This window comes from Perca fluviatilis, chromosome 23 (genome assembly GCF_010015445.1).
Source record: "Perca fluviatilis chromosome 23, GENO_Pfluv_1.0, whole genome shotgun sequence".
Taxonomy (NCBI): domain Eukaryota; kingdom Metazoa; phylum Chordata; class Actinopteri; order Perciformes; family Percidae; genus Perca; species Perca fluviatilis.
The window spans coordinates 18,133,549-18,159,569 of record NC_053134.1 but is presented as its reverse complement, the minus strand read 5'-3'; the positions used below and the strand labels follow the sequence as shown (position 1 = coordinate 18,159,569).

General features: G+C 41.1%; 1 protein-coding gene across 2 annotated transcripts in view; it reads left to right on the top strand.

Annotated features, from left to right (window-relative positions):
• tbc1d22a (TBC1 domain family, member 22a) overlaps positions 1-25,486 on the top strand; it is a 136,668-nt gene extending 111,182 nt beyond the window's left edge. For both annotated transcript variants that reach the window (XM_039791347.1, XM_039791348.1), the window contains exons 13-14: positions 970-1,065; positions 21,398-25,486. In XM_039791347.1, the coding sequence (XP_039647281.1) occupies positions 970-1,065; positions 21,398-21,526 (225 nt within the window). In that variant the 3' untranslated portion in view covers positions 21,527-25,486. The remainder of the gene's footprint in view (positions 1-969; positions 1,066-21,397) is intronic.
• The last annotated feature ends 535 nt before the right edge of the window (positions 25,487-26,021 follow it).

The window sequence follows — 26,021 nt, the reverse complement described above, 5'->3', positions numbered from 1 at the left end:
AAGTGGAAATGAGTAATACTACACCCTCTATCTAATTGCAATCCTGTAAATTAGTAGTAAAATGTAATAAACATGGCTGAATTATGGGAACATGTGTGTAGCCGTTGGCTCTTTTATTAACTCACCAAGAGTCTACAGAACGTAATGTAGAATTAAAGAGTGTGTGAGTTAGTTTCCTAAAACTGTAGATGATGCCTGGGTAAACATTTGAGTGTATTTTAATGAAGCTTCGCTTCTTTACCACCACATGCTATCGAAGTAGACACATCCGAGAGCACACTTGCGGAATAATTCATGACTTCATGCTATTAGTAAGAGTGTGAGTGGGATTTGTGTGTCTGTGTCTGTGTGTCTGTACCATTCAAGTGCATCTGTTAGTCTGATACATACTGTACTGTAGAGACACTGATTCATGAGTACATATTCATACAGTATGTGGGTAACTAAAACCCCCTAGACAAGCACGCCAGAGTGCATTCATAAAAGCTCACACATTAAAATGCACTTTTGATGTTCTCTTACACTACTTCTTCTACTCCCTATTCACTCGGATTTAAAGGCCTTGGTAATTATCCTCCCTGTGATAGAGCTCCGGAGAAAAAATGAACAGAACAAGGATCATCTCATCATTTGTCTTTCTTCTTCTTTAATTCGCCCGCTCATTGCCGAGTCATAAAAAAAAGAGAGCTGCCAAACACAACGAGGGGCTGAAATAAGCTGTGCAAAGAAGGAGATTTGTATCTTTCTTTGTCTCTGTTGCCCTGGAAAGTTACATTTCTGGATCATGACTGATACATGTTTGATATTCTACTTCTTTTTTTATCTCTTCTCCTTCTTTTTGTGTATATGGAAGATGGACTGAGCTGCTTCCCTTACATCCTTAAGCTTCTGTTTGAACAACATAACAAAGCTGTGTGTGTGAAATGTTCAACTTGTTGTAAATCCACATGTTCATCTCTCTCTCACTAGGCTGAACCAGAGGGCTTCTCCCATTTCCACCTCTACGTGTGCGCTGCCTTCCTGGTGAGGTGGAGGAAAGAAATTCTAGAGGAGAGGGATTTTCAGGTAATGTGCACACAAGACAGAGGGGGCGCCATACGGCTTTGTGTCCACAGACTGGCATGCACACATACATTCAGCAATACATGTTTTCATACCCAGCTGGTGAAGCTGATGGTGATATATTGTATGTATCTTAATGTTGATGTAAATGAATCTCGGTTGTGCGTGCAAAAACAACATCTGAATAGACCACCAGACTGCAGAGCTGTTCATGGCCTGCATCCTTCTCCATTACCTCCCTTGTCATTAACTTGGAGGTCCAAAAGTCGCTGTGAGCGCATTAGTAGATGACAGTAGACAGCTGCCAGAAGGTGACTTTAGTTGCCAGCTCACTGGGGCACCCGGCTTCTTAACAGTAGCAACACAGTCTAATATCATCACATACAAACATAGTCTCTGCTCTTTGGCTGCCCTCGCTTCCTTTCTTCTTTTACTTTTCTTTGTCTTTTCTTTCTGTTTTTTAAAGAGCCCCTGTTATACTTCTTTTCAGTGTCATATTTGCACTCTTGGGGTCTACTAGAATACATTTACATGCATTGATGTTCAAAAAACATATTATGTTTCTCATACTGCCTATTGCTGCAGCTCCTCTGCCTGAAACACTCTGTCTGAGCTCTTGGCCCGCCTTCCTGAAAAGCCCAGTCTGCTCTGATTGGTCAGCTGGCCCACTCTGTTGTGATTTGTCAACCAAATTCAAACAAGCTACTGGGTGGGCTGTGCTTACTCAGGCAGCACCTTTGGACTGCACATGTGAAAAACACCCAAGGCAATTGAACACAACATATAAAATAAAATCAAGTAAGTAGTTTTGGCTAGTGGGTATTCGAAGTGGGAACCAGAAGGCAAGATCTGAAACTCTACTGTAGGTGCAGAGGGTGGGTGCTGTCGGACAGGATGGATTCTGCTTTCTGTTTGTTATACAAATCAGACAGACTTTTCTGCTGCAGACCTTTATCGCCTTTTGTTCATGCATTTTCTTCATGCACACCAACAGATCGAATCCATCTATAAGTCTAATTCATCAGGGACCCGTCAACGTCGAATGTAGCCAGCTCCCTCAGACAGAAGAGGCACTGCTGGCTTTTTTTACACAACATATTCGTGTTCAATCAATCAATTGATTTGTCACATGAAACCATCTAGGGAACAATTTCAGTGACATGTAATCCTGTGAGTTCCTTCAATTTGTGAGTTGTAGTGTAGTACTAAACATATGTGTATACTTGGGTGCCGTCTAAGGCAGTGACCTCATTTAGGATTCTAGTGGCCTGAGGGTAGAACCTCCTGAGCCTCTCCGTGCTGGCCTGGTGTACTGTAGCCTCTCCTTTCTTCTTGACCTTAACAGGGAGAAAAGGCTTAATGATTCTCCGAGCTTTATTCTTGCAGCGACTGGTGTAAATATGTTTTAGGCAGGGTAGAGCACCGCCTATTGTATGTATGTTCCCAACATACGATTTTACTGGCACTGGGCCATCGGGCCAATGCTTATGTCGAACCCTGCTGCCTGCTTTCCTCTGCTTGTAAGGTGACTTTTTTTCTCTCACATTCTTACCTAAGTGTGACTAACTGTGTCCTTTCCTTCTTCTCTTCCCAATTGTTAAAGCTCAGAAGGTTCTATATTTTTCGGGACATTGCATTGTGCTGCCCTGATTAATTACCGTTAACTAAACGTATTAGGGGCTCCTTTGTTTTGCTCTATCCTTATGTCTGTGCACTGTGTGCTCATCTGTATTATGACCACACAAGCTCACGCTTTTACAAACTATTCTCCAAACTCCATATAGTTTTACTCACTGGCTGGCTTGCAATACAGACTACCAAGTTCTGTGCCAAGGGCAAAGTATCCAACCTCATGAAGATGAGAGGAAAAGAGGAGGCGTAGAGGGAGGAGAGGATCAGGGTGGCAATGAGAGGGTGGGAAGAGGGGTAGGAGACTTCAGCACAGATTAAACTTTATTGCAATGAAGGGAAAAAAAGAAAAGTGTGTTTTTATATTGCGAGTACATTTATGGTGTGGCACACTTTAGTGTAATGTTATAACCCTACAACATTATTCGAAAGACACAATGTTACAGATGATTAATTAAAGCTGACTATGCATTGGGCTGCAGTTTGCACACGCTTACGGCTTAAAGGCTATAACAACCTTTCGAAATGGAAACAATAAATATAGGACTTCTATATCACTGCTTTCCCAATAAAAAGTAAGCTGCCTTCCAGAGATGATGTTCTCTTTAAAAAAAAAAAAAAAACACTAGATATGTGAATGCCGAGAGGAATATTTTAGAGTAAGAGTTTCTAGAGAACATGCAGTACATTAATTGGTTTTACTTAGATGATTTAAATGTAATAACATTCATACAGAATGGAAAAAGAAAATCCCATTTGATTTTTATAACAAATGGGAAAATAGCATTGTTCCACAATGTGAGTGAAGAATGAATACCACCTTGTATCATAGTAGCACTCCTTGTGACTATTGCAATCATGCTGGTTTTTGTTTATTAAAATCACAGTAAAGTTCTTTTATTCAGTACTTGAATGAGAAGTTACTATTTGCACTTCAGAGGTCCTGCACATCTGTAGCTCCTCCATTGAAGAAAATCAATAAAATTACAGCTGATTCAAGGGAGCTTCTGCCTCCTTTTCTGTCACTCCCACCATGGAATAATCAAAAGTCTTCAAAGGCGATAGCAGTAGTAGAGTTCCAGTTCTAAAGAACCTGTGTTTGAGATGGAGGCCAGTTGAATAAAGCTGCTTCGCCCACTGAGTGAGACACTGGAGGCCGTCGCAGTTTGAAGATGAGGCATCAACTGACTCATCTGTTCTTACTTTCATGCTCTTCTTACCCTCTCTCAACTTTTGTCGCACTCAAGTTAAAGCTCAGATAAGATTGCTACTTTTTGTTGGATTCAATTTCAGATTGAATTTCAGATTGTTATAGGTTTTTGAATGGATTTCTGCAGCGTTTTGAGCTGTGCACACAGAAAGGCCTCGCTAACCTTTAAGTAGTTACAGTGTGTCCACTCTTGCGTTAAAATGGTAAAAAAAAAAAAAAAATGAATTTGCATTCATGGAATTATTCATAATTTATACATGCCTTGGCAGGCATACTGAGAGCAGACAGAGCCTGTGCGGGAGTAAGCGATGCCAGACTTGAAAATTATAATGAATTCAAGAAGCTCCTGAACATCATCAGCTTGAAGACAGCTAGGTCAGCTTAATTTAGTATTTGCTTGATCAGAATGTGTGCACCTACATGTATGAGAGGCTTGTGACTAAACATCACTGAAAAGAAATGTACATTTCATCTCCGCAATTATAATATCCTCCTTTCTGCTTGTTAGCGCATGGCTCTGCCGTTTGTACAGACATGTACAGTACTCAGGCGATGAATTCTAATGACTTTGGTGATCCCCTGACTCCTCTAGCACCAACATTTCAATTTCTTACCAAAAGCCTGCAAAACTAATCCCATTCAGTCTCACCTGTACTTTGTGTTTAGTGGTAATTAGCTGTGAACTTTACATTTTACCTGCTTAGCATTAGGATAGTAAAGGCCGTTTTATGGTCCTGCGTAGAATCGACGGCGTACCCCCCCACAGACCCCTCTGCGTCTACGCCGGACTTACGGCGTACGGAAAATTTAACTACACGTCAAGGCCACACACATCGCTCGGACATGGCTTGGTAGCGTTGCATTTCCCCCGACTCATTTCCTGGTTCTCCTTCTCCATAAACAACATGAACTCAATGAGAGGGTTAACTTTCCCTGCTCCAGATTTCCCACCGTGGTCAGAAAGCACAGGGGAGACACTTTGTTTCTCTCACTATGACTCTAGAGTCACAACTTGCTCCGAAGACAATTGCCGTCACTCTCTCACTTTCTCCCTCGCTCTATCACCCACTCCCCACACACAGACACACACACACACGCCGGCTCGAGACACACACCAACGCACAAGTAAACAAAGAGGTTCGCGATTGACCACACAGCCTCTAGCGTTCTGGCGGTGAAATGCACCGCGTTGCAAAGAAACCCATTCAACCCTGACGCAGAACTGTTTTCTTTTTTACAGTATGAGTTCAGAACTCTAGACTTCTAAATGATGAAATGTACCATAACATACTCACAGAATGCAAGAAAATGAAGAAAACAATTGGCAAAAATACCCACCCCCCTGTGGTATTCCAAGGGCTCTGTAGATACTGTAAATTCCTAAAAAGTGCTCTTTGCTGTTAATACAAACTCAACACCTCTTCTATGTTTACCTGTTGTAAACTGATAAATTCAGGATAACGAACATTCCTAATAGCACCCATTAGTACAACAGCCATCTGTGTACACACACACACACACACACACACACAACACACACACACACACACACAAATGTCATCCTGGTGTTTTTCCCTGTCCAGTATACAGCAAATGAGCTCTCATCGCCTATTTGTTTATGTCTTCATGTAAAGTCTGTTGTACTTAATGGAACACAGATGCCTTGTGTGTGTGTGTGTGTGTGTGTGTGTGTGTGTGTGTGTGTGTGTGTGTGTGTGTGTGTGTGTGTGTGTGTGTGTGTGTGTGTGTGTGTGTGTGTGTGTGTGTGTGTGTGTGTGTGTGTGTGTGTGTGTGTGTGTGTGTTGTCTTCCTCACAGAATGAATATAAATTCAGATAAAAAAATGTGACATTATAGTAAATGTTAAGAAAACAAACTTGTCTGCGGTTCTTAACAATAAATGTGAATGTTCTTGCAAATTTTGAATGTGTTGTAGGGGTTGTGGCTTTGACAGAAAATTCAACTAAATCAACAACAAAATCAACTAAGTATAATACAATTCACTAAGTACTTTTTAGAGTAGTGTCAGCCAGGAAAGAGGAAAAAGTAAAGATTTCTTCTCTGCTCGGCTTTAGTAGTTTAATTCCAGGAGATTTCTGCCTGGGATCCACTGAGCCTCTGAGTTCAAACGTGGGCCTGCCAGGTTCTTAAGGGCCTGTTGAACAGCTCTTATCTTCACATGCTTTATCCAGCAACCCTCACGGCATCCCTTTTCTCTCATGTCTGCCTTTCTTTCTCTTTCTGTCTTTCTCTCTCCCTCTTGTTTCTCTCTTACTAATTCGCAGCCACTCTGTTTGTGTTACGGTTTCCTTCTGTCTTTCTCTTTCATTCAGTTTTTTTCCTTCTTTTCCCTGTGTATCTCTCTGTCACTTATTCTTGCTCTTTCTTTACCTCCCTTTCTTTCCCACACTTCATCATTGACTTCATGATGAGAGGGCTCCTAGGGATGGCAGTGAGAGAGAATGAAGCCTACTGACCTTGGTATTTGCTGCCAACAGCAAGTCAAAGTTCTCAACAGATGTCACAATTATTTGTTCAGATATTCATGGTTCCCAGATGATGAATCATACTGACTTATTTGATCCCCTGACATGCCCTCCACAAACTTGACATTTCTGGTTTTTAGTGAAGTTTCTATTGGATGGATTGCTCTGAAAGTTCTTACAAATATTCAAGGTCCCCAGAGGATAAAGCCTACTGACTTTGGTAATCCCCTGAGTTTTGTTGTAACACCACCATGAGGTCTAAATGTGTGTGTTTTTTAGTGAAATGTCTCTGTAGGTGTAAAAACATTGCAACATTGCTAAAGTTTGTACATGCATAAGAGACATCTTAAACGTGTCTGCTTAAAGTTTGTGAGAGGACATACAATAGTATAGAGCCCTGAAACTGTTCAAAGGCAATAACCTGCAATAACTGCCTTTTCATCCTATAACATGCATTCACACAAACAACACATGCTTCCAGCAATATAATCAAGGTTTCCAACCTGTTTTAAATGAATCTACTCATTATTACATTGAGTTGCAACTCCAATTTCCCCAGGCCTTGAGGCTAACTAAACTTGTAGCAGCTAGTTAGCACAGCGCAACATTACTTGTTTTTGTGTTATAGCAGTAAATTAGTGCTTTGATTGATTTGCGCTAAGCAGAGTTGGGAATCTATAATCCTTGCTCTGCTGAAAAAAATGAATTACTTACATCCTGGTTTGAAATCATATTTTTTCATAGATTTCACCACTTCTCAAAGCCGTGGCGACCTTCGATTGGAAAGTTACAAGTTCAAACTCTCAAACGCGAATGTGGAAGTTGAAAAACAAGTTGTTCTTTTGAGATCTTTTTGTTCAATACTTTTAACCCTCTAATTCTGCCCAGTCACTGCAGTGTAGTCACTCACTGTATGAAAGTGTGAACTAATTGTCTTTGATGTAAAATGTAGAATGGGGAGCGCAGCAGTGTATGACAAACTGGCAAGTTACATGCTTGGGCTCCTGAGAGGGAACACGAATGATTGATTCACTTTAATAGTTTTAATTAAAAAATGCATGCGGAAAGTAATTTAAAAAGGATAATTCATCCATTGTTATCAAACATAGTAAGGAGAGTAAATGTGAATCTTCTCTCCTGGTTGTGGGATTGGATTGGTTAAGCTGCTAAATGGAAAGCAGGAGGAGTATGGCACTCCCCAAGCAATCTGCCTTCCACCGTTCCACCTCAGCTAGCACACTACTGCTAACTGCAGGCCTGGACTGCAAGAATAAGTTAGCGCGTGCGCCAACACGCGCACATCTTCATGCATTTTCTCTCTGTCGCTCAAAGCCACACGCTCATAGACACGACAGCACAAAAACAATTCTCTCTCACGCCCGCACAGTTTTAGTCAAACATTCGCTTTTGAACACACACATACGCACAGTATTGGGCAGAGGAATTATACAGGTTTGCTGTTTTTAGTAGGGCCAGCACAGTCAGCACCATTTCCCATTAGTCTGTTGCTACCTGCAGGCACCCACCAACTGCAGAGCTGCCTCTAAATGACTATGAAAAACCTCTGCACTCTGGTCCCTGTTGCATATGTGGAGCTGCTCGATTGTGAAGCTGTACCTCATCCTGGAAATTAGAGAATAGGCCAATCTGCATTTCAACTCAAGCAAGTAACGCACAACCTCGCAGCCCGAAATTCAGGTAGACAGGGGGTTTATTCAGGTTTCAGCATAAATGTCAACTTGTTATGTATGCCAGAAAGAAATGGATAATTGTTGCTTTTGCAATTTAGCCATTTTTGCAATTTGTTTCCAAAGATTACAGCCTCACAAAGGACTATTCCAGGGGGTGCACTGGCTTAAATAGACATTCATTTTAACTCATATTGTCACAATTGCAATGTTTTGGCAGGAAGGAATCTTCTCCTTCCTGGATAAACTACCATTTGCTTTTATATCGGTTTGAAAAATGCCTGTTCATTTTTCACAAAGTATTTGGCATGTCTGATACAACTTCAGCTCATATGCTTTGAAGTTGGCATTTGGCAATTTCTTAGTTTTGAAAAGGCACATATTATACTATGTACACATATTCTCTTAAGCAGCCATATTCTCAATAAATGCTGTTTGCATCTTTAATGTGTATGTACAGCTTCTATTGACATATTTGATTTTTATGCATAAGATTGCCTTAACATACATTATATAATACTCCCTCTACACTTTATGTGAATTTAAAGTCAGTTTTCCAAAAGATAAACATATATTTAATGTTAAACACACATTGCATGCCTCATGCTTTTAGTCTCTTTTTTTTATACCATACATGTTGCCTACTCTTACCCCATAACAATTAAGATGCAAATTGCGTACAAGCATTAGTCCTTGTAATAAAAGGTGATTAAAGAAACAGCTGGGCGCTCAATTATGCGTGAGACCTACCCTATTAATGTTGTAATATGTACGTTTTCCTATCCTATGACACTATTCTAATGCATAAAATGTATTGTGATTTAGCAATTTCCTGGGTATGAGGCTATATTATCTGTTTATTTTTTTATGTCAAAGGTCGAGCAGCACGTAAAAGAATCTACAGACTCGCACAGACTCATATTTATATCCATTCACAAACAAAACCAAGAGCATTATTTGTCAGCATGGATTTCATGGCCATCAGTTGAACCTCTTGATCTCAGCCATCTAACCGGGTTTCCCTGAGATTTCATTAGTCAGCGTGGCCGAATAGTCCCTGTCGCGAGGATCCCCCATCGTGATTGTTAATGTGATGCCAAGCATTTATGTGAAAGCGAACCTATTAGTTCTGTGTAAATGGAATATCACTGTCGCTACCGTTTTTTTTTCCGGAGGAGCTGAAGGAAAGCGAGTGAGAGGTGGCAGAGTGAAAGAGGGAGACAAAGAGTTGTTTTCACTTTAATTAATGGTGTGTGAAAAACTGTGGACCTTTTGTAAATGTCAGCGTCTGTCCTCTGATCAGTTATGTGTGGAGAACGCCTTGGGTTAGGCTGCCATGGCAATAAAGGAAAGGAGGGCACTATAGAGGAACCAACAGTGTTCAAGAAATGTCAGCACTATTTCAATCAACGGGACTTTGTTTAGGATGATTTCTTATATCGTAAAGATGAAAACCTCAAGCTCTACCTAGAATTCAATTTGGCATACGTTTGTTTGGCATAAATTTGATTTTTCTGTAGTGACGGGACAGTGATTATGTATTTTTTATTTGAAACTTTGGTTAGTTATTAACTGCAGCATCTGCACATACAATGTACTAGACCCCAAATGACAGCTTTGTAGAACTAAAAGCACTATTAGAATAAATCAAATCTCCAAATACCTTTTATACAGAGTGACAAAGTACGAGTGAATTGCACTGCTGTGTTTTGCCCATCTGTTTTCTGTTTAATGTAGATATAAAGGGGAAACATAATATGCAATTATCTTAATTTCAAAATGTCAATACAAAAGTATGCTCATGTTATGAGCATATAATTGGCATCCTTTTATCTGCCTATATATAAATCTGTTTGTTTCTGTGCTTTGGGTGGCGGTAGCTGCAGATCACTGCCAACTCCCTTTACTACACCACTGAAGAGTTTGTTTTCCCATTTAGAAACACTAATTTAACCAGTTTATGGCTCAGGTATAGCATGATGCTTGTGCTTTCCGTGCCACTGTTCTGTATACTGATAAAAGAGAAAGAGACATTGGTGTTAATTTACCCCAATCGTTGTCAAAGTAAAGTAAAAGTCGTTAATTTGTTCGGTGACACAATTCACAAAGACCTCCTTTTTAAAGTTTATTTTGGGGAAAAACTGAAATCATTCAGTGTAATTATCAGAACAAAGTGTGTCCCTGTCATGACGCCAGGACAAATGCTTGAAAACTGGAACTCTCGTGCTTTAATCAGGACATCTGGTCACTCTAGATGTTTTACTTTGCCAACACAAATGCTGCAGAGTGTTGCCAGCAATGTAGTCCATAGGGCCCTCTACTGGAAAAAAATATCACTTTTCTCTCTCTTTACTACGTGCAAATTTGTATATCTGTCATTTTTATGATCTTATGTGTTGAAAAGACTTCGATCGTACCATAGAATCTAGCCAGTGCACCTATTTTAATTTTATATCTGCATGTGTGTGCATGAGCAATAGCAAGTAGCCACCTGGTAATTTCCGGTAAAGAGCTTGATCCCTCCTCTGATTAATTCCATGTTTTCTCCCCATTTATCACAAAAGGAGCTCTTCATTTTCTCCCCCATAACTTTCTCCCCAAACTTGGCTGGTATCGCACAGACCCTCTCAGGGCTTTGCAGCTCCTCTGATGGATGGCACTGTAGTCAATATATGTAGAAAGTGAGACAAGGCCACCCCTGGTAAACAACTTTTAATAATCACCCCGCTGATTGAGTGCTGCGCCCGATGTGGCATATGAATCTATTTGTGCCAAAACAACAGGAGAAGAGGGAAAAAAATTAGAGAGAACTTAATATGGTAGAAGTAATTATGTAGCCCTCCGCCCCATCCTGCATTTTATTCTTTGACATCTGTCTTTCATTGCTCTCCTTCCACCTCCATGCTCTCCATCACTGACAGCTAAACTTCACTTTAAAGCTAACGTGCGTGGGCGTGTACGCTGAATTATTGTTGCGTACGTTTTTGATGACCAAAGCTGCTTGGAAAGTCAGTAGTGATCACTCATGGTGCGGCATTGGGTAGACATAAAGTGAGTGTGTGTTTGTGCTAAACTACGCGCACAAGCGCAGTTGTTTATTAGCTGTGCAACTGAGACGTGTTGTTGCTCTGTTGATCAATGCATGCGAGCACAAGTTTGCCATTGCCAGGAGTCTCCTAGAAGCATTAATCTGCTCAAAACAATCGTGTGTGGGATGATTAGCTTGCCGTCTGAGTGTCATTACCGGCATTATCATTGGCTGAGCTTTATCCGCAATAGAGAGGAAAAAAGAGATAGGAAGAGTCAGTTTTATGGCTTTTTTGTCCTAAGATAACAAAATAACAGTAGTTTCTCTGTCAGCCCATAAGCCAATTGCATGCCCCTGACTCATGCTCAACTCAGTTAAGACACAAAAATGCCAAATAAACAGCAATATCGACCCACTTGTAAGGAATAAATAGACTGCAGGAGGAAGGAGAAATAGACTTTTGAGGAAGGAGATTTGAGGAATGTGCCGGGTCATCAACTAAGATATAAATATTGAACTTTAGATTTAAATGCTCTTATATGCAGTCAAAGCAAGAACTGAGCCATTTCTGCTCCTGTGTTGTGTTTTTCAGCGACCATGAACTCTTGATTAGGGTGCCATTAACCTTTCTGAACTTGGCAGTGCATTACAGCTGGAGAAAAACGGTTGAGGCACTATTTTTCTTTTGTAAAATTTTGTATGTTGAAGTTCATAGGGCCTCTTCTCTTCATGGTAAGTGCCCATTGAACTGTTCATATTGCCAATTTTGCAGAGCAGTAGTCGGCATGGTATTCCAGGCATAGACGCACAACAAAAATGCATTGCAGTGGATTGGCTCATACATTTCTGAAGTGGTTTTGCATGTTTGCAACAGTGTGAAAACAGAAGTGTTTTGGGTGGTGATGGTTGAAGCAGAAGGGTCAAATGGTTAAATATTGACTGCTCTCGAGCTTTGAAGTTCTGTGTGTGCTGAAAAGTGAAACTACTCAAGCAGAGTAAAATATCATCGTAAATGCTGCGATACACAGAGGGAGCACAGACAACTCTTTTAGTACTTAAATTGCTTCTGGCTGCATTCTTTCCAGAGGTTATGAACTTGTCATTGGGCTGGCATTGACTGGTACAGAATGGGTGCAAGACTTAAGCCCGCTGACTGTGAGCGTGAACTGATGAGAGCAGAAAAATTCAAGGTATTCACAGAATACTATCTATTAACGCTCTTATTTTTGTTTTTGTTTTAATTAAAACCATTAAAATACATTATTCTATGAGGTGTTAGTAGGGGTTGGGGTTTCCAAATGATAACCTCATCACTAACACCCACACTTGTGGTTGCATGCGTACTCAAAGCTTTCAACAGTCTGTCATCCATTCTCATTCACACTCCCACAGTATTCAAATTACCAAAGGTTGAACCCCCATCCCACACGTTCCCTTATCTTCTCCCTTTTATAAAAAGACATAGCAGGACTTTATGAATTAGTTTTGTTTACACAAGCGTGGACTGATGTTGACCTACTGCAAGCTAGAAATACATGAATGTTAAATGAGACACTTTTTTTATTTATACATTCATCTTTTTTTCTCTAGTGATGCATGCAATTTACTAAAATTGACTAAAACCGTGTCTGTGATTGCATAAGTCATCATATTTCATTACTTACAGTGCTTTTTCCCATCACTCTGTAAGTGCACTATGCAAGCGGGCCTCTTTGGGTTTATGACATGCTCTTTTTGCATCTAGTTCGGCATCATTTTGCATGTCAACTACATTGAAAAAAAATGTAATTGAACTTTTAGTTGTTTTTTCTTTCATGCTGTGGTTTAAGATGTATAAATACTGATCCTAAACTTCCTGCCAAAACAGATCGAACATCCTTTCCATGGATAACCTACAAAATACTATATACACAGTATTATAAGAAAAGCTGTGAACTGAATCACTTGTAGCTAAATGGAGGATTAACGTATGACTGCTGGGTGCTCCCACAACCTGATAACCCGTTGGCGGGACAATGGAATAATGTTTTTTTACAGAAAGACGAGTTTGTGTACTTCTGCTTAGATGTGGCTAACTGCAGTACTGTGAAAATGCGAGAGACAGCTTAAACCACCCCCCCCCTTGCCCCAGATACTCCTCTAGAGACAGCTGTTGACATTTCCAAGACAAAAGACAGGCAAGGTGTGAATGAGTCTCCGTTTTCTATCCACTTAAAAGCGAACCTGACACGCCTGCACTGCACAGTTCCCTCGAATGGTCCATTACTATAACAATGGAATATGTTTTTACTGCATGAATAATATGGTACTGCTGTTTCAAGTGTGGTATAGTAATATAAAAGGAAAATAAAGTGATAGGTATGAAGGCATGAATCTTGAGTACTTTGGGTCGTTAAACTGTATTTTTTTATTTTCTATTTGGGAATAAGGATTTCATCAAAACCGCAGAAGCTTGGGAATTACTGATGGTAAACATGTAGTGTTATGGCCGATTAAATTGCGATTTCATGCTGGTACCGTTATCTGACAACAGAAACGTAAAAATACGTTAATTGAAACAACTGCTGGATTAAAACACAGTATAGGAGGCTACAAAGAGCATGATTGGAATGAACGGAGTTGTAACTGGCTGTTTGGCAGCAAAGTTAATGAGACAACTTCCTCTAACTTTCACCATAATATACATTTAAAATGCTGATTTAAAAAACTAGAGCTGCAAAGATTTATTGATTAATCGATTAGTTATCAACTATTAAATTAATCTGCTACTATTTTGATAATCGAATAATCGCTTTGAGTCATTTATCATGGAAAAGTAAGTTGAGATTTCTATGATTCCAGCTCCTTAAATGTAAATATGTTCTAATTTATTCACTCCTCTGTGACAGTAAACTGAATATCTTTGAGTTGTGGACAAAACAAGACATTTGAGGACGTCAACTTGGGCTTTGGAAAACACTGGTCCACATTTTTCAGTTTCTGACATTTTGTAGACCAAACAACGAAATCGATTAATCAAGAAAGTAGTCGAGAGATTAAACGACTGTGAAACTAATCGTTGCAGCTAAATAAAAAGTAAATAAAAGTTGCAGCCCTAATTAAAAGCCTCATCGATTTACCTGTGTAAAGCTGTGTGTAAGCTGAGCGCCCCTCAACTGACATATCGTAACATGTGCCATGCTGCAGCTCAAGCGCGCCGCATCCGCGGCAAAGGTGCACCTGTTCTCGCGGCAGGGTGGGACACTTCTAAGTGCTGCTACTGTATTAATCAACTGAGCTTTTTACCGGCCAACCTTTTTGCAAGGAAACTTGGCATTGCCATCAGCTCTTACCTCCATATGCTACAGTGCCCCACTCCTACATTAGCACCCACTGCTTGCCAGAGTGCCCATTTTGTGTAATTATACGAACTACAGCAAGCTAATGGCCCTGACAGAGCCGTGCCTAGGCCCATTACACCTCAGGGTGCTGCAAAACACCATTACCACCACCAGCACCCTGGAGTGTTTGTGCACGTAGGTGACCGTCTGCGTGTGAGCAACCTCTTCTCTCGGGTGTGCGTTCATGTAGATGTGTTGGTTGAAGGAGGTTGGAGGTGGGACGTCAAAGAAACACAGCAGCTACTACAGACGATTGCCATTTTTAGCCACAAAAGTGTTTCTGTTGGTATGTTTGTGAGCAACACACCTGTCATCTCTGCCCCATTAATTTCCCCTGGGTTTTTGTTGCTCGCTGTGGGGAGCTGTAGTTGACACCACGGGAAAGACAGCGAGGCACCTTGCAGGACTTTGGGCACTCATTGTACTCACTTCACTTAGCACCATGTCATTCTGCCAGCAAATACACTATGTGGTTCACAGGAAGAGTGGCCTTTAATTGTGTGTGTGTGTGTGTGTGTGTGTGTGTGTGTGTGTGTGTGTGTGTGTGTGTGTGTGTGTGTGTGTGTGTCACTTTGTTAATAGCATTTGAGGTATTATTTCTCTCTGACTCCATTTTAAGCTTCAGCTCGTATAGCCATCTGTAACTCACATGCATACATAACATAGTTTCATTCAACCCAATGTTCGCACTCCAAACTTTCCTTGTAGAGCATATACTGTATTAAGAAATGTGGCGTCTTCATGTTTATCAGATCTGCTTTGCCTCAGGTTATTGTGTGGCTTTTGTTTTACTTACTCCACGCAACCCACGCTTAGTTCTCAGAGTGAATCAGCAGCTCTTCTCATTCAGCTAAGGGGGGGGGGGGAGATTTTCCACTGAGCATTTGCGGCTTTACAGATGTGAAGTGGAGATGAGGATGGAGTGTATTAAATCCGCTCACCCCGGTCAGGTGCAGGTAAAAACAATAACTACACACACGGCAAATACATTTCACTTGCCAGTTGCCTCTCTGTGTAACCATTATGTTATCCCATTTACTTTTTGAAGAAGGAGCATGAGTCTACTCTATTGACAATCTGCTTTCCCTTCACTATCAATAGCCATTAACCACTTTAAGCCTTTCCAAGCGTAGGAGATGGAGAGCTAATTGCCTTCCTTTTGGAGCGTACTGTATACAGTACAATGGTGGATCAATGTGTTTGTCAGTATTGTGGGATAAATGGATATTCATGCCTAAATAACCACAAGCGCACAAGGCTACCTACATACACACACACACACACACCTCTGTCTCCTTTTTCTGTCTCGTCTGTACCTTTTAATTTGCTGTATCATCTCTTTCACTGATTTCTTCCTATTACACAGAGACACCACCACCATGGATTGCACAGATTCCTTATGCCTTCTTTTTTTTGCCTAACGTAAACGCAGCACACTCATTCACACACACTCGTGGCCTCTCAGCGTGGAGTTTTGCCACCTGTGTGGAGTGGAGTGAGTGCTGAGTTCTCCCCCCTGACAGCGAGATGTATGCAATTAAACCGTATTAAAGTCATTAGCCCAACAGAAGTGATAGCCAGCAGATGGTTACCTAGCAGAAATATGCTCCTAATGAAGCTCCTCAGTCACTATGGGTGTGTACGTTTGTGGCGAACGAGGCACAAGTGCACATGTGTATATGTATGTAATGTTTGTTTGGGTGTGTTGCCTATCGGCTGTTAACACTTGAAGCAGGAATTGATTAGACGGCGGTTGGTCCTTCTCCTGTAGCATAGCAATTAGCACCTTTTGATGATTTATTTAAAATGTCCCTGCTACTACTTGTCCATCTCTATTCCGTGGAAGCTAAAAATAAGACATTTTATATCTGAGATCTGGCTGTAAGCTGTCCGTATTAATATCCGACAGGGTCTCTCTTTGTACAGCTGTCCCGACATGGAGGAACGTTCAACAAGAAGATATACATTTTTTTTTTTTTTATTTAGCAAAAATGAATTTTGATTTCAGCGAGACATTAAGTAAATACATTACTGTTGCTGTCAATAATATCAGCCAACATTTCCCAATCCGTTGTTTCAAAGGTTTGCTTTGAAGTAACATCAACAGTACACGTTGTATCGCCCCCAGGCATCCAGGACCACCGGGCCGATGCACAGAAAACTTACTATACGCCTTCACATAAATACATACCTTACATACACACAAACTGTGCTCTGTAAGTCACATAACACAAGAACTACATGTAATTAAATCAGTTGCAGTATGCTCGGATGGTGTTTTTTATTTACTTCTTTCTCCTTATTTACTTATTTCCTCTTTCTTCTATTAAAATGAACTATTTGTATTCAGCTTAATGTGCCTGTCAGATGTTCAGCAGGATATCTGCAGTTCAAACATTTTCTTTTTCTTTAGCATCGGAATGTTTTCACGTGAGCGGACATAACATAATCACAAATACGCAACACATGACGCCCCTTGTGCGGACACGCAGTCCTTTAGCTGTGAGCAACGTTGTTGGATTTGGAATGTGTGTGTGTGTGTGTGTGTGTGTGTGTGTGTGTGTGTGTGTGTGTGTGTGTGTGTGTGTGTGTGTGTGTGTGTGTGTGTGTGTGTGTGAGAACTGGAGGGTGAGTGATGAAAGGAGGAGCGCTGATAGTGTTGCTCTATTGAATACAGATGAGAAAAAAAGCGAGCTGAATTCTGATCAGACTGCCTTTTCTCTCCTCCACTCGCCATCCCTCAGAGCGAAAAAACTTCACTTCAGAGCAGTGTGTCTTTCTGAACCAAGGGGGATGTTATTAGGTCAGCCTTTTCAAAGTCAAAGTCCAGGTCTTCTTCACAAAGGAGCATCCATAACAGCGTTTTTTTAACTGTAGAATTAACAAGCAGCTGGATTTTGATGATAGTGATATGGAGCTGTAGTTTAGAGAGAATCAGATTTTTGTTTTTATGTTTGAAAACACCGGCGGCCAAATTAGTTTCAGCAGTGCTCTCTCGCACCGCGTGTGGATTTTTAAAATGCTCCAACAGGGTTTTAACACATTTCAAGGGCCCACGGCTAACAAAAGTCAGTCAATAAAATAATCACCTTCCACTCTTTTAGTTAACACATTTCAAAAGGTAGTATGTCAAAACTCCTCTTTAAGTTATTCAGAAGGCAGAGGTGAAACAGCTGCAGACAAATCTGTAAAATCTGGCTAGGATGGCAGCTTTGAGCTTAATTAGTCGAAGAAAACTTGTACTTTTCCCCTCTCCCTCGGAATACAAATGCTTTTTGTTGAAAAGTCATCAGGGTCGTCTCACCGGCTCATTAAAAACCTGCGAGAAAGGAAAAAATTAATGGAGTCAAACACCATCAATTTAATACGTAGGAGGGTAAAATAATACAGAGTGCCTCGCTGTGGTGACTATACCCACGTGAAGTTGTGTGTGGTTTGACTTATTCAGCAGTTGTACAAAGATGAGGGTGGAATATGCATTGGAATTTGGAAGTACTTTGACAGTGTTGAAATTCTTTTAGCAACAGGGTCCTTTCAGACAGCAGCAAACTGCTCAGGAGCCAGATGAGTGTAGACACCAGAAGACTCAGCGTGATTTGTCCTTCGATGTGATTATTAACACCAGGATTGGTTGTAAACCCTGTTGTCACGGCAATGATTTCAGCCTTGATGATGAAAGCTCCTGGGACACTGATCTATAGCGCGCGCGCAAACACACACACACACACACACACACACACACACACACACACACACACACACACACACACACACACACACACACAATCAGTCTGTCTCACTGCTATCCCATCTCATTCCCCAGGCATTAGTTGGCGAGATTGAAGTCAACTTGCGTGTGTGAGGGTGTGTGTTGCTGTGTTCTGTCTTCTTACTTACATAGTAATGTACAGAACAGGAATCTGGGGAAAGGCTTAAACTCCACTGAATTGTACTTGACACTTTATTCTTTCTTTCCTGATTTTTTTTTTTCTCCCCCCACACCTGCCTCTTTATCTTCTTTCTCTTTCTCGCTCACAGCTGTTATTAAACCACTTTGACTGACTTAATAACACCTGTGTCACACTCAAATACACAGGAAGAGGCAGAAAGCAAGTCCAACTGTGCCTGTCTGCTACACTAGCATTTACCCCAAAGGGTGTACTTTGTGGGATCCCAAATGCAACTGCAGCCTGTAATAATACTTTGTGCTGTAGTTGCATTTGTTTTTTTAGTATTTCTGGGCCCCATTCATACCTGGTATTAACGTATGATCTGTATCTGGGTACTTTAAACAGATAATGGCATCTGATCACAGCCCTTTGCACCTGGTATTAGTCAGTGTTATCTGTTGTGTCCTCGTTTATTGTTCCAATGTCCCAGGATGTGACCAGACAGATAGATAACAGAATGCAATAAAGACCTGAAGCTGAAGTAGTTTTTTTTCCACTGTCATTGAACAAACTGTAAATCTGAAAGAAACACACAGGAGCGTTACATAAAATACATTCAAATGTTGCCATTTTGACAGCACGTTATGTAATATTTCCTTACATAGCTCAATATATGATGGATGGCAATATGCAAATGAGGTAAGCCGGGCTGGTGGTCAACAAACATGCTGTCAAGATGAAGGGAAGCGATGCTGCGGATATGGATTCTGCTTATTTTTCCTTTGCTGAGAAAGATGGTTGTCTGTATCTTTTTCGACGGGTTTGATGAGATACTAGCAAGGTGTCCTTTCAACTTGTTAGGTGGATTTTATTTTTTCTTGATTGCATCCTAGCTGTGATTTGCAGCCAGATCGCCGCCAGATGTTGTTGGCCGATTGCATTCCAGATAAAATCTCCAGGTACAGATTGCATGGATACCAGGTGTAAATGGGGTCTTGATCTTAACACCAACATTTAAAATAAAGGCTGCAACTTGCAATTATTTTCATGGTCAATTAATCAGTGGATTATTTTCTTGATTCATGTTTGGGTTGTTTGATCATCAAACATTAGAAAATAGTGGGGGGAAAATGGCCATCGCAACTTCGCAGAGCCGAGGTGACATCTTAAAATGTCTTGTTTTGTCTGACCAACAGTCCAAGACCCAACAATATTCAATTTACGATGAGATAAAACTGAGGGGGGAAAAAAATCATCACAACGGAGAAGCTGGAGTTAGCGAATGTTTGCCATTCATGTTTGAAAAATGACTTACTCAATCAATCCGATATCAAAATAGTTGCAGATTTATTTTCTGCAGACGAATAAGCTCTAGTTCTCGCTCCCTGTCGAGTGTACACATGTCTTTATAGCGTTAAAATCAGAAATCAAATACACCAAAAAAAAGTATGAACTATATACTAAATCTAATGTATATAGCATATTTATCATAAATTAAACAAGTCTCCCGAAGAGAAACATATCTCTCTCTCTCTCCCCCCCGCCTCTGCCTGCTGTGTGTGTGTGTGTGTGTGTGTGTGTGTGTGTGTGTGTGTGTGTGTGTGTGTGTGTGTGTGTGTGTGTGTGCGACGGCCGGCCAGCCGCAGGACACGCTTGTGGAGTTTAACTCCGAAAAGACAGTTAACCACAGGTTCCCATTAATCTTATGATGGACATGTGTTGTGATATTTAAACAAACGAACCGTCAGTGGCGAAATAAAAGCCTCTTATTTACGAGAGCGGTCTGAGACCTCCAGCTTACCTCGGTCTCTGACCCAGTCATGGCCGAGCGACGAGCTAGCGGCCCCGGCAGGCGCCTGCTGGCTGGCGCCTGCTGGCTGTCGCCTCATTTTATGGAGCTTCTCAACTCCGAACACTTTGAAGCAAATTGTCAATTCGGCATCAATTTTCGCAAGACTGCCCTATATTCGAAATCCAAACAGTTCATTTCTCGCCTAAAACGTTGTCAGAAGTGAAATTAGTGATGAATAAGATGGCGAAAATTGTTAAAATTGTCCCGTTGTTGGTCTGTCTGTACCGGAAACCCGACCCTCGTTGACCTAGGTCCCTATGCTGAAAAGGGAACAGCGAAAAGACCCTGCCCTGAAGTAGGAGCTGAAAGAGTTACAGGAACTGCAGCCAGAGGAACTTAAAAATCCCCTAAAAAAGCTAAAAAGGCTTCTAGGAATTTTATATACTAGGAACCACAAAAATCCCTCCGGTCAGAAATCGGCTATAGTGTACAACTTCTTCTAGATTACCTAGGAAATATAACAACTTGATTCTTGGTGAGATAGAGGATTCACAATACCAACGTTAGAGTCTGATCCTGACCCGAACCCATGCTGCTGAGTTTGTCAATTAGACAGTTGGGTTTTTTACGGTATAGTATAATAAAATGCATCACCTACTGATTTCCCCTCTCTTTCCTTTTCTTTTCCTGATTCATCTCCACTTAGAGTGCGTTCCATTTACCTCGGAACTCGGAAGCTGGAGCTGGGATTGCCGTCACACCCGAGTTGAATGTGTTCCATTTACAAGTCTGTTCTTTCATTGTGGGGTTAGCTCTAGCCAGGTTAGCCATTGTTAGCAATACCAGTTGATAACAACGCATTACACTGTTATTTGTGCATACATAACAACATGTCCACGGATAGAAGATGGACAATACTGTGTGTCCAACTGATTTGGTGAGACACAAATAAGAAAGAAGTGCTAATAACTGTATGTTACCACAGCTTTCACTACTGTTGATGCACAGGGCATCCATGTTGGATTTTGAGCTTGGGGTACTCGGAGGTTGTCCGACTTGGACCTCAAAAAATCCGACTTCCGAGTACAAATGGAACTCACTATTATATTGCCTTCTCACATCACTGTTTGGTGTTCCTCCTAAAGTCATAGGTTCAATCATTTCTGTTCTTCCTCTTGCAACGTTATATGTCCTCTTTTCTCTAAAACATTTTTTTTTTTTTTCCCCCAACAGGGTCTGATGATCCTCCTGCAGAACCTTCCCACAATGCACTGGGGCAACGAGGAAGTGAGCGTACTGCTGGCTGAAGCCTACAGGTTGAAGTTTGCCTTTGCTGACGCGCCAAACCACTACAAGAGATGATAAGCGTGGCTCGCTGCAGCTGCTCCCCTTCTTCTCCTGTCCTTGCTCCTCCTCCTCTTATTCCTCCTTTCCTGCTCTGCAGTCGTCTACTGAACTTAGAGGCCTCTTTTCCTTCAGGGAAGGACCTCCCTTTTTCTTAACCTCCCTTCCCCCATATTGCCCAATGGGCCTTTCAGCTACTAAGAGATTAGAATCAACCAATGACTGAGAGGACGTGCGGTGTAGCATTTTAACATATTGATGGTGGAGCCTTTTTGTTTTTTATTATAATTATTTTTCTCCGATCAGCTCTGAAATGTGCTCTCCTTCAGTCCAGTGCAGAACCCTCTTCAACACTGAAGGCCACAACTTTTCATTAGAGTTTGGTCCGCTCAAGTACAACCTCGGGCCTGATGCAGGACCACGAGCTCAGCGCTGCCGGGAGGTTAGTCTGGCTCAGAACATTTTTCTTTTCTGCTAAAAAAGAAAAAATTCAAATCCAATGCCATGGCAATACATATTTTTTTGTGTGTCCTGAGGCCAAAATGTGACCTTTGTTTCAGTTTGCAAAGACAAAGAAAGATAGCAAAAGGGCACTGCGCTGGATGGTTTACATATCTGAGCCCGCTCTCCTGGTCACAACACCACCTGAAGGAACATGACCTCTCCTGTTCTTTTTTTCTGTCTTTTTATTTTGATTTTTTTTCTCCTCCTGCTGCGTGCCGAGAGGGGCACCGTTTGTTTTCCTTCATGACAAACTAACAGTAGGACTTTACAGAGAGAGAGAGAGAGATTGTCAGTCTGTGAGGGGAAACGTGTCTCCCTCCTTCTACAATCCACAAACACCAACCCAATCCCTCCCCCTTTACGCCATCCTCCTCCTCCCCCCCCCCCCCGCACTGCAGAGCCCCACGCAGATCGACATCACAGATGCTAATAAGCCATTTGGAGGAAGAAAGCTACTTATTCCCACTCGACCTGCTTATATATATATAAAAGGGCCATGTCTTATCTTTTAACCACCCCTGGTTTCTGAACCCAGGACTACCTCAGAACACACAAGTAGTGAAACCTAGAAATCCACATGCACACATTTGCGCATATGTCGTTAAATTTAGAAACATGCACACGTCAGTACGGGGGCAAAATAAACTCTTTCAAGTTCAATTCCGAAATGGAATCATCTCATGGAAGCTAAATTAGGATATTTACACCAACTAAAGTGCTTCTTCACAGGGTTGTTTATGAAGTAAGATCCAAATGAACAATTTTGCCTTAATTAAGATCCAAGCTGTCTTTGTTTACTCTCCCTTCCTCTCCTGTCTTTTGGGCCCAATTGTTATGGGTGAACAAAAAATGTGACATGCCACGTTCCAATATGTCTGACGATATGTCTCCAATATGTCTGACGATATAGGTAGAAAGAGTCTCTCCACAAAGTAGTTCCACCTAAAAAAACTTTAATTCAAGTTATGTCGAGGGGACACCAGTGAGGCCGTTTGCGCTGAGCTCAACCTGATTGACTGATTCTTATTAATATTCCTTCCACAAGGCCTTCCTAGTCACTTCATTTTAATGTCTATAAACATATGAAAGCAACAGGTGCACAGGTGTTTTTTTTGCAGCTTCTTCATTTAAGGAAGTCTTGCACCTTTAAAAAAAATTTAATAAAAAAAAAAAAATTACACATGTTTGATCCATATTGGTTCTCCTAATTGAATCATGTGTATCCGGCACCAATCCTGTTTCGATATCCTCCAGGTAGTCAGGGTTTAGCTGCCTTTTTTTTCCTGCCTTGTGTAGCAAAATTAGTCTTGATTTTTATTTTTATTTTCAAAATTCCCTTTTAATTTCACAAGGGACAGACCCTTTGCTGTTTATAAAAAACAAAACAATAGAATAGAGCAGAATCATGGCTTTAAATATCAATGACCGAAACATAACGATTACATTCACCCTTTAATGTAAAATACATAGCATATAGCGAGCTGCACATAACTGAACAAAAGCAGCAGGTGCATTACAATAGAACCTTAATATTCTTGTGCACAGGACTCCCTGATTAACATCGTCTTTACACTACCTTTGTCTTTCTCCTGTCTTTGTCGCTCTCTTCATAAAGAGCACATGGGATGTTTTACCCAAAGTCAGTAGCACCATATTGGTGTAATGTTAGGGGATTGATGTTTAAGGGATTCGGGGGGGGGGTAATCAGACATTCATGACATAACACATAGCTGTTAACGTCTAGAGCCTCCTGTTGCGACTCCGCCAGGATCCATTATTGTCACCCCAGCCCACAAAGACGGTGTGCGTAGGTGTGTGAAGGGGAGATGGAAGGAGAGAGGGACGAGTGTTGTGTTTCTTTTGGAAGTTTCAGTGCTTTTTTTTCCGTGAGAGCTGTCAGTCTTTGATCACACTTTGGATCTTTTTTTATCCAATCTGCACCAGTCTCACAAGCCCCTCATCTCCTATGCTCTCTGACGAGGAAAAACTGCACTTAATTTGAAAGTCTATAGCCTTTTTTTCCTTCTTGTCTCTCTCTCTTTTTCTCTCTCTCTCTCTCTCTCTCTCTCTCTCTCTCTTTTTTTGTATGAGATTTATTCTTTCAATTTTACAATTTACAGATTGGTCTTTTCCATTTTTTGGGTTTTATGTTGTTATGCTGTTTACATGACAAGCCTATTAAGTTGTGCCTGACTCTGGAGACATGAGACAACATCTTAGTTATGTTTTTGACTTCAAATTTCTGGAAGCAATAGTATCACCTTTTGCATTTGCTGTGAAAAGACAGAAAATATCTTTTTGTTTGTGCACATCTATTTTTTGGGTGCGTTAGCCACCAACATGAACTGTTTAATACCGTAAAACTCTGGGGCATTTTAATAGCTCAAACTCGGCAAATGATGGTTCGCTTTACCCCTCCCCTGAACATCGGTTGTAACTACAGACAGCACGCCTGTCAAGATTTGGACGTCACCACATGTTGAAGCTGTACGCATAGGGCTGTAGTGAGTTTTTCTTTATTTATTTTTTAGCCTTTCCAAAACCAAAAACACAAGGTAAAAGTTTAAGGAACTCTTGTTTACTACCAACAGTAGTAACCTAGAGTTACTTTTACATCATTAGCTAACTACATTAGTTGGTGTGGTTACAAGTTATCAGAAAAAATCTAAAACATGGGGGATGCCTGAGGCAACTAATAATGAGGGATGTTGACAGCTGCTGTGCTTTCTGTGAACGTGTGTGGTGTGCGCGCACGTGTGTAAGTCATGGGCAAACGGAGCAGGCTTGTAACACCCCCCCCCCCCACCTTCTTTTCAAATCATTAGAAGAGATACTATATTTTTGCAGTAATGTCACATGCAGTCGTTCCCCCTAAACAAGAAGTAGCTGCCTAGTTTGTGAAAAGAGATGGTTTAATAAAAAACACACATTCACATGCTGCCAATCTCAAATTAGCCTGCCTGTAAACCCAGTCTCTCCGCGCACACACACACACACACACACACACATACACACACACACACGTCTCCATGGTGATGAAGGCCTAGGTTTTATCTGGCTGGAACCCGTTTTCTATTAGCGAACACACACACACACACACACACACACACACACACACACACACACACACACACACACACAGACAAGCTTCAAACATTTTTGGAGCATCTTCAGGAGTGTATCCTTGAGTAACATTTTCAGCTGCTTTCATTTCTTGTAGTTTGTTTTCTTCCTTCTCGCTCTACTTCTCCAGACATTAAAATATGTTTATGAAAACCGAGCTGAAAAAAAATCCCCCCGCCCCCAATGTCTTTTGCCTCTTGAGTACTCAGAAAGAATCTTATAATACTAGAACGTGTGGGTGACAGGAGTCGTGGTTCTTGAATTAAAAAATGTGTACAGAGAAGATTTTGAAACAAAAATCTGTAAATAGAAAGTGTAAATAAATCCTATATATGACAAAATTGCTTTGAATAAGGCGTCATGTTGTGTATACTGTATGTGTTTTCTTAGAGTGTACTGTTCTGAACTGTTGTGTGCATGTATGAGTGACAGATGGACGGTATGAGATAAATGTTTCATGCCCAATTGCAGTCACACTCAAGGTATAATATATTACGGTCATCTGTTCCCCAGCCAGCCGAGAATGAAGTTCTTTAATATGATGAAAATGCAGAAAGTAATGCAAATGCGTGTATGCGCATGCATTAGCCAGTGCGGCAAGCAGGCCACAGCTAAAAGCTGCTAATATACCACATGTAGGTAATTGTATCTGGATTTACACACCATTCCCATATGTAAAAGATAAACACTTATTGTCTGATCCCTCTGGAGGAAATGTGTGTGGGGGTGTTTTTTTTTTTTTTTTCCTTTTCTTTTCAGAGGACGGGAAGGAAACGAGAAGACAAAAACCAGAGCCAGGCTGCATACACTTGCAAATGAGAGAACATACACGTGCGTGCGTGCATGTGTGTGTGCGCAGCCCGCAGTAGTAGCTCCCTCGCTCTCG